Source organism: Gadus chalcogrammus, chromosome 18, assembly GCF_026213295.1.
Source record: "Gadus chalcogrammus isolate NIFS_2021 chromosome 18, NIFS_Gcha_1.0, whole genome shotgun sequence".
Taxonomy (NCBI): domain Eukaryota; kingdom Metazoa; phylum Chordata; class Actinopteri; order Gadiformes; family Gadidae; genus Gadus; species Gadus chalcogrammus.
The window spans coordinates 15922301-15932345 of NC_079429.1; the positions used below are offsets into that span (position 1 = coordinate 15922301).

Genomic DNA, 10045 nt, shown 5'->3' on the forward strand with positions numbered 1-10045 from the left:
GAACCAAGCGGCCGTCAAACCCAGATAACTCTGCAACTCACTCCTCTCCAACACACTCCCCACAGTCCCCTGGGGGGCGCAAGACGTGTTGGAGTCCACCGTTTGATGTCTACCATAAAGTCAGCAGCCCTTTAAACAGGCACCTCACCTTGGGAAAGGAGATGGATAGAAGATAGAGGAAGATGCCCTTTATTGGATCTCTGTTATTAAACACATCCATAACTTCCCAGGAGCAGAGGGCCGCCATACAGGGCATAGGCCCGGGGACAAACCCCCGTTTTCAGTCTAGAATATGAGTTTATTGGCTAGGTAACGGCCCACTTAGAAAGAAACAAATAAAGGGGGTTTTAACAGTTGTGTGCGTCTCCGTTCAGTCTGGGAGAGCGTATCAGTTTCCATTGAGGACAGTTCAATTGTATCAGGGGCCATTTTGTTATAACGGCCTTGGCAGGGGATGGTTATTGTTCGATGACCATATATGGTGATAGTTCCTCTGGCTTTTGTTTCACTGGTTTCTGCGGCGCTTCAAAGAAATGGGGTTTCTTTGTTTTTATTAATTATTTGTCTTTTGTGGGGGCTTCGATCAGAGTAATCACAAGCTTTTCCTTTTTAATTTCAAATCACAGGTTATCCACAGGATATCATAGAAGAACATAACCCCTGACCTAGCATTACCTAGTTTACCTAGTTAGGTCAAGCGGTTATGCTACTATGCTAAACTCTACTGTGGATATGGGTCATGGCCCCGTGCTGTGCGTTGCACAAATGCACCGCACAGACTGGTGCAACGCATGCACACCATCCGCATGTGTGTCGCATGTATTTCTAACCGTATCAATGTACCCACAATGCACGCAGGCCTGGCACAAATGCTGCGCATACATGAACGTGCACGTGAGTGTGTGCACGCTGACTGGAAGCCGTGTGTGTGTGTGTGTGTGTGTGTGTGTGTGTGTGTGTGTGTGTGTGTGTGTGTGTGTGTGTGTGTGTGTGTGTGTGTGTGTGTGTGTGTGTGTGTGTGTGTGTGTGTGTGTGTGTGTGTGTGTTCATGTGCACGAGGCCGTGTGGGCCAAATGCTTTAGCGGATTAGGGGTGGAATCCCGGGGGTATTTTGAGGGTTTTAACGTTGCTAGTGTGCACCAGAATGCTTTCCCAACATGCCTTTGGGTTCAGCGTGCACGGTTACGTGCACCGTTATGGCAAAAAAACAAATACACACCGTCATTGTTCAGCGTGCACGCTGAACAATGATGGTGTGCATGTGTTTTTTACGGGGAAACGCTTGAGTCCCGTAAAGCAGGGGAAGTTTGTCGGAGGTGAGAGACGAACGGATTGGTTGTCAACAGACGCGTACTGGGCAGGTCAGAGGTCAAGGAGATGCGGCAGTAGGGGAGTGAGAGGAAGGGTTTGTATAGAGGTGGTGTGTGTGTGTGTGTTTCTGTCTGTGTGTGTTGGAACAGTGACTCCTGTTTGTTCGGGGTCGGTCAGCTGGACCTCATATTTCAATAAATACTTTTGTGTGTGTGTGTGTGTGTGTGTGTGTGTGTGTGTGTGTGTGTGTGTGTGTGTGTGTGTGTGTGTGTGTGTGTGTGTGTGTGTGTGTGTGTGTGTGTGTGTGTGTGTGTGAATGTGTTTCTACGAAATGTTCACACATGTAATCCTCATATTCCTTCCTTATCCCTGGTTTTCATTATGAGATCATGCTGTTACAGACATTTTACTGAAACCTAACCCTCTCAATGCTAAACTTGACCATAACCATAACTTTAACCTTCCATCTAATGCCTAAACTTAACCATCTCAAAGAATATACTTCAACTTCACAATTTAAAAATTAGGCCTCAATTGACAATTTCTGATGCATTTCTAAAATATGAAAAAAGGCATTTCTAAAATATCAGTTAGAGATTGCTTCCTTTTTCCCACAAAGCATTGCCCTGAGGAGGCGGGAGTAACTGCCCTACACCAATCTATTCTTCAAAGGAGATTATTTATGCTGTGTGTCATTTACACACATTTCCATTTCCATGAATATATGTGTGTGTGTGTGTCTGTGTGTGTATGCATATGTGTGTTCATGCATTAGTTTGCTTGTGTGGGTTTCAAGGATCAAACATTGTGTGTGCGTGTGCATGCTGTGTGCACGTGTGAATGCAGCTGGGCGGTCTAACTGTAGCATAGGGTTGTAAACTAGAGAGAGAGAGAGAGAGAGAGAGAGAGAGAGAGAGAGAGGAAGTGGGAGAGAGGGGAGGGCAATAGAGGTACCAACTATGGGAGAGAGAGTGGAGAGGAAGGGAGAGAGCAGTACAAACAGAGAGCAGAGGGGAGGGAAAGCGAGGTATAAACTGAGTGAGAGAGACTTGAGGGTAAGGGAGAGAGGTACAAAGAGAGTATTAGAGAGAGAGGGTGAAGGTCTCTTAGATAACATGTGAGACAGAAATTATTGAGACATACAGGATACAGGTAGAGGGAGAGAGAGAGAGAGAGAGAGAGAGAGAGACAGAAATTATTGAGACATACAGGTTCAGGAAGAGGGCGAGACAGAAATTATTGAGAGAGCGAGAGAGAGAGATAGAGAGAGAGAGAGAGAGAGAGAGAGAGAGAGAGAGGGAGGCTGCTTGAGACAGCACAGTGCTTGGATCAGGGGGGAGAGAAGGGTGTGGGTGTGTGTATGTGTGGGGAGGGGGGGGGTGGGGGGGGGGTGTCGGCTGAAATGTGTCTCCCCGGTTCCATCTCTCGCGCTGGCCGTTGTGCGATCTCCCAGTTCCAAGAGCGGTCTACCGCTGACCGGACCACTTGGACTTAATCTGCGCGGGAGACATGATGAAGCCCTCCCACAGAGACCAAGACCTCAAGCTCGGCAGTGAGTAACCCCTGCCCCCCCCGTAGCCTCGTCTTCAACACTCTATCTCCGCTACTGCCCGACAGAGAGGGGGCTAAAGGGGGAGAAACCTCATTGGGAGCAGCGGTGTCTGCTTTCCAGATGACAAGGGTTAAAGTTAGCCGTGTGTGTGTGTGTGGCTGCGTCGTGCGTGTTGTGTGCGTGCTGTACTCTAGCGTGCGTTAAGTTGTCTCCACCCCTCGGGTGAGTCGGACATGTGTGAGCTGTGCAGATCGGGGGGTGTGTGTGTGCGATGTGTGTGTGGTAGAGGGCTGTGTGTTTCTCTGCGGACTGGACGGCGAGCCGGGGTCCCGCGGCCCGCGTGTGGAGGCTGAGAGCTAGCCGGTGTGTGTGTGTGTGTGTAACTGAGCGACTGAGCGCCTGAGGCTGGGATGTGGTGGTTGTGAACGTGTCTCAAGCAGGCTGAAGTTTGACAGAGAGTCGGTCGACCAACACAACAAAACTGAGATCACGGCTCGTTTTTTGAATTTGGCGTTGTAAATGTGAAAGTGGAATTGCCGTCTGTCTGGCTCTGTTTCCGTTTTCCCCCCCCCAGCTATCTTTCAAACTAAGACCGGCCGACGTCTCGCGTTAAAACATTTTACAGGTTTGTGTTGTGCAACGTAAAAGAAGGAAGACAAGGCGGGGAGAAGTCAACACAGTTTTCTGTATTGGTTTTGTTTTGACTTGAGGGTCTTCTCCCCTACAATGTGTCTGTTCCATTCTTGGTCTGTGGGGGTCGAAGAAACATGTGGTGTACTTGTGTTCTTTGATGCCTGCTGATCCGTGCGCTTAGTAGCCTACCACGACAGGGGATTTATGTAGTCCGGGATCAACTCTGCGTGCGAGTGTGTTTCTGTTTGTGTGGTGTGCTGTTAGTTTGATATTTCAGGTTCAATTTCTGGTTCATTTCCTGACATCTTTTCAATCCGTCATCAACCTCAGACAAACATATGCACACACACAGGCACACACACCAATTTCTGTGTGTTTGAGTAAGCTTGTTAGTGAATACTCTCAGTGCTTGCTTGTTGTTGGTTCATTGCTTAAGGATGTGTGTGTGTGTGTGTGTGTGTGTGTGTGTGTGTGCGCGCCGCGCATGCGTGTTCTCTGGTCTCCTGATATTTATCACTACTATTAATCACTACTATTAATCCTTTCACACTTTCTTCTTGATGTGAACTGAATAATAATAATGAATTAGTGATTCCACCACATTCTATATCCAAGGTAGTAAAACATATGAAAATAAAACATAAACGATAGCATGAACAGCTTCTATTTAATTAGAATATAAAAATAAAAAAATAATAATGTTTCCAATGAAATGTAACAGACAGTACATCCAGCGCAGTTTCCACCGCTGTTTGTGCTGCACCTGCCTCACTGCTTTAAACAGGCCTATTTTGTGTGTGTGTGCTTGGGTTTGTGTGTGTGTGTGGCATGCATGTGAGCATATGCATATGTGTTTTGGTGCGTGTGTGTGTAGGACCTGTATTTAAGGGGTCTCCTGTGGGCCGTGTATCCTGTGTTCGTCCAGCGTAAAGTGTGTGAGACCCAGAGACGAGGGTGCGTTTATGCCGCTCAAAATCACAGCGCCATTAAAGGGGTAGTAAAGGTAAAATCAGCTTTTGATTTGATCTCAGTGTCCGAATTCGAGCTGAAATAGGGGGTTCATCACTTGCACTATAGAGAGGTGCACACACACACACACACACACACACACACACACACACACACACACACACACACACACACACACACACACACACACACACACACACACACACACACACACACACACACACACACACACACACACACACACACAGAGAGAGAGACAAGCACGCATGAAAGCACACACGAGCACGCACGCACACACACTAACACACACTGGGATGAGCACACGGACACTCGCATAAACCCACACACTTGAGGATGCGCACACACAAACACATGCATTAGGACACACACAAACACAGAAATTCTGATGTGCATACACAGGCACACGCAAGCACTCTATCTCGGCCTCTCTCTCCTTCTTAAACACCACACTATCGCTCTTTCTCTCACTGTCATCCTTTCCCTCTCACCCTCGTACATGCTCTCTGACACACACACACGCACGCACACACACACACACACACACACACACACACACACACACACACACACACACACACACACACACACACACACACACACACACACACACACACACACACCGAGGCTTTGTAGTGCATGCAGATGGGTCATGGTCATGCATAAAGATGAGTGCTGAAGCACGCGTGCACATGCATCCAGGTTGGCCCCAAGTGGACGCTAAGCGTTTCCCTTCCTCTCACCTAGCAGATCCCTGTCTCTCTCACTAGCAGGGAGCCGTCAACTTCCCAACAGGACAACACACATTCAACAACCATAGCTTTATTCATTAAGAGGCAGATTCCAAAAGAAGTGAAAGTCAAAGAAGGGAAAGTCTCCCTCTGCGATGCAGTCTGAACGTCTCCGCTGAGTAACGAGTTAAGAATGAAGAGAGATTACCTATCCGTTGGAGAAGTTCAAATGAGATTAACAATAAATTGCCATAAAAAAAGAACACTTGAGTAAATTAAGAGAAGACTTTAATGATGATGAATGTCGGCCTGATTGTTTGACTGGGCGTAAGGATGACTCACAGCGTTTTATAGCCGGGAGTGGAGCAACACGTCTGGGGTGTGCACGGGCCTTATCTGCCCCGGGCTGCAGACCCAGTCATGAAGCTCTTAACTCCCACATCTCGCTTGATCCAAGACAGCAACTAGACACTCAGAAAGGTGGGGGGGGGATCCAAAAGGTCCCAGTCCAAATGGTGCTAGGTTCAAACCCCAATGTCCGCCTACCATCCATGAGCAAGATGCCCTGATATATGAACGTAGGAATGAATCTATCTGAATTCACTCAATCTAAAGTCGCTTAGGTCAGCTCGATGACTATTGCGACTAGTGAATGGATAAGATAGAGGGCATCAATCCACTCCACTCTCTGTCTGCCCTTGTGCATATCCTTGTGCAGATATTGTGATTGGTACTTCCTCCATTATCTCGCTGTCCTCAGCGGATGTCTGTTGCGTCATGTGGTCTCCCCTTGAAGGCTGGAGAATACATTGAGGGTTAATGAACCGCCGTTTGAATATTTGGTTATTATGACCGTATTTTAAAGGCTGGCTGATCTCCATATCAAAGGAGGAACTTGTCTTGAACAGATGATGGGGTTTGGGGGTGGGGGGGGCAGTCGTTCTGTGTGAAGATAGTGGCAGCGTTTGAGGCCGTGTGATATGATTCCGAATTATGAACAGCCCCTTTCTTCACACAGAATTCTCGCTCTGCGCCTCGGCCTCTAAGTCCATAAGCGTGTGCAGTGAGGTGTAAACACAGGATTTAAACTTGTGGATTTGTTTTGTTTGTGGGCACTGTTGGAGAATACAGCCAGTGCAGTTTGTATGCGCTTGTTTTGGTTGAACGACGCAAAGATACAGCTGCCGAACGCTCGCTTGGGATATAGTGGGTGTCAATGGACGGCCAACTGCCTCTCACCGCCAGAGAAGGTGAGTCAAACAAAAATGCCAGCGTATTTACATGTCGTCATAGACCGTGTCAACAATTAACCTGGGGTCTTAACAAACCGGCCGAATCCTTGAAGACACACACTCACACATGTGCACACACACCGCAAGTTCATTACAGGAGACGGGGGGCCGGATCTATAAATCAAAGTGTGTAAATAAGCGTGTTTTTTTTCTTCCTGTTGAGCGGTTACTTGTTACCATGGTTACCTGTAGCACATCTCAAGGGTTGCCCAGTACATTATGAAGTGTGTGTGCACATTTTAAAGGGAGTGTGTGTGTGTGTATCTGTTTGCATTTGAGGGAGTGTGTGTATGTATGTTTGAGGGAGGGAGTGTGCGTGTGTGCGTGTGTGCGTGTGTGCGTGTGTGTGTGTGTGTGTGTGTGCCTATATGTAGTGTGACAGTTGACAATAAGCAGAAGGAGTGTGTCCAATTCCTGGTATTTCATCATTTCCATTGTATGTTTTCCAGACCTGTGGGTATTCAACTGGCTAGTACCCAGAACAAATTACTCATAGCCCTCGATCGGCTTTATCTTCTAAAAAGTCAAAATAGTTAAAAGCGCAACCAAATGTTTTGAAGGGATTTCAATTTTTTTCTGTGTCTGTCTTGGTTTCTGTGCAATTGCGTTGGGGATTGATATCTACATTTTCTTACTCAGAGATATCAGCCTACCTCAGACAGCACTCCACAACCATTGCGTCAGCATTCAACCCGGTTAGAACACTGACTTATTCTGTAGTTCAAACTAATCATTGCCATTATTTATATTTTTATTTATTTCTCTGTCGCACTAGAGATATCTACAAGCTCATTTTCATCTGTAGTCCCTTAGCGGGCGTAGTTGATACGAAGCACCGCACCAATACATGAGGCATACAGAGGAACCATACAATCAAACAAAGTGCCAGGATGTGCCATACTATTGCAAAACTCAATGCACTTACATTTCCTATGGTTAACCAGATATATGGAAGGCCACTTGCTCCACAGCAGAACACACTTCTGCCTGCCTTTTATAGTTGATTAAGTCAATTGGATCGAGAGCCGATTGAGAGATGGTGAACTTGGATCATAACTGGGAGGTTGCATGGCAGACAGGGCGATGCCTGACTTTCCAGAAGAGTTTCAATACAGCCTCTCTCAAAGGTTATTTTTTTCCCCGGAGGATCAGAAATTAACTTATTTGAAATGTTAATAAATAAATAAATAAATATATATTTATATCAATTGAAAATCAAATATAAACAAACCATGTAAATGTCATTTTTTTTATTCCCCCCCCCTTAGAGCGCCAGGTCTCCGGCAGCACGACGGGGGGCAGCGGGGGCGTCGGCGTGGCGACGCCGGCCCCCGTGGTAGCGGGGGCCATCAGCAGGGAGCTGTCAGACCTGCGGTCCCTGGCCCAGTTCCCCGAAGAGATCGCCTGCATCCTGACCCAGCAGGAGCAGGAGCTGTACCAGCGGGTGAGGGCCCCGGGGCCCCCTGCCCGATTACACCGCCTGGAGACACTCAAAATATTCAAATATATTCAAATATATTTTTGCACCTGAGAACAGACGCAACATAATTTAGTTCAGAGACACGTGAAAGATGATATTTTGGTCGTAATTATGTCGAAGCCATCTCTTTCATTGCTCTCTGGTCAACATGTCAAAACCGTTGAGGTTCAGTGTGGAGACACATATTATTTATATTTATTGAAAGTCCAAACTTTGAACTCTGAAAAACGTGTATATATATATATATATATAGATAGAACAATTGTATCTATATTTATTTATATTTTATATGCATGATTAAATGCTCGATTAAATACCCGAGTGTAGTGTCTTCATCCGTTGTTAATTAATTTGAATTCGATGCATAATAATACGTTGGTGGCCTGAGTCACTCCAGCAGCACTGGGGGCCGGACGTCCTGTGTGTGTGTGTGTGTGTGTGTGTGTGTGTGTGTGTGTGTGTGTGTGTGTGTGTGTGTGTGTGTGTGTGTGTGTGTGTGTGTGTGTGTGTGTGTGTGTGTGTGTGTGGCGCATCAATACTAATAACATTTCAGAATGAAATGGATAATTAGATTACAATAACGTGGAACGATCAAGCAAATGAAATAGTGCAACGATAAACTCGAATAATCCTAGACGGTAAACACGGGCGTCACAGCACAGAATTGCAGGATGGTAAAATAATTACAGCTTACTGCTAACTGCTGTATTTACTGCTGTTAGTTGGGTTAGTCGTCTCGTGTTTTTCACCTTTGGTTGTTAGCTCAGTAGCCAGCGTGCTTAGAAGGTTGATTTAAACAGGGGCTTTTGAATATGTGTTTTCCTTGGATTTTTGGCACAAGGGATTATAACATCTGATCCTGTGTATTAATAAAAAAGAAATATACAAAACATTGAAAATAGCATGCAAAACATATCTTTCTATACACTACATGAGTATAGACAGGCAATGAAGTGTAGAACCAGTCACTGCCGCCTATATTCAACTCCTCCTGGGTTCACATACCCCCACAAGGGTTCAGATCTCATAGTCTATGCACCCCCCCCCCCCCACCCCCCCCCCCCCCCCCCCAATGCCTATTAGGTTACATCCTTGGCCATAACTCATCCTATAACCAGTCTTGTTATGCACGCATAACACAAACACACACTTGCACTCACAAATGTACCAACACGATACGCAACCAACACTCTGCTGTAGTCGATGAGTTCAATAAAAGGGTTAAATAAAGCTCAGGTTGACTGAACCGCCCCACATTTAGACTTGGGGTTGTTTAAGGACACCTTCCATCCATTAATGGATCCATTAATGAATCCATTAATGATTCCATGCGTCCATCATTCCTTCATTCATTTATCCGATCCCCATTCCTCCAGGTGTTTCCGCTGGACTACCTGTGTTTCCTGACCCGGGATCTGGGGGGTACTGAGGGTCAGACCAAGCGTCACCCCAGCCTCAAGGCCTCCCTGTCGGGCCCGCCCTCCTCTACCCACAATGCTCAGCGACGCAACGCCGTGGAGGACCTGGTGGCCCGCTTCAATGAGGTGAGGGCGGGGGAATGAGTGTGTATCCATATGGTATTGGATTATATTTAAACAATTTATTCATTATTTTCATATTTTTCATACTTCTATGTGCTTGGGAAATGGAAATGTACATTACCCATACCAAGCATTTGTATTTTTGTATTTCTATTTGAGCACGAGAGTGAGGGGAAAGAGCATCATCTGAAGATGAGCTCGTATCTAAACCTCATTCTAGATTGCTTCAGGGTAGGAGAGATGTCTGTAATATGTCAATCAATAATAATCAATCATTTTGGCTAACTAACTTAATAGTTAACTTTTTTTTTACATTCATTCAACTTGGAGAAATAGTTAGGCTGCGTATGAAAGCTTATGTAGTCGTAAGTCTCATAACCTCCACCTTCCTGGCCACCGGTCTCAGAAGGTGGGACTGAGCTCTATGTAGGACGCTAATATGCTAATGCTATTGGCTTAGTTGAACCTTCCCTCGGTGAGGGAGAAGGAGCTTGTTTACTGTATTTGGTATGGAGCTC

General features: G+C 46.1%; 1 protein-coding gene across 5 annotated transcripts in view; it reads left to right on the top strand.

The window, feature by feature from the left end:
* plce1 (phospholipase C, epsilon 1) overlaps positions 1-10045 on the top strand; it is a 74022-nt gene that overhangs the window by 23085 nt on the left and 40892 nt on the right. For 4 of the 5 annotated variants that reach the window (XM_056577760.1, XM_056577762.1, XM_056577763.1 and 1 more), the window contains exons 5-6: positions 7775-7950; positions 9363-9530. In XM_056577760.1, the coding sequence (XP_056433735.1) occupies positions 7775-7950; positions 9363-9530 (344 nt within the window). Of the gene's footprint in view, positions 1-2757; positions 2864-7774; positions 7951-9362; positions 9531-10045 lie in introns of those variants that run through there. The other variant, XM_056577764.1, reaches the window with a different exon arrangement.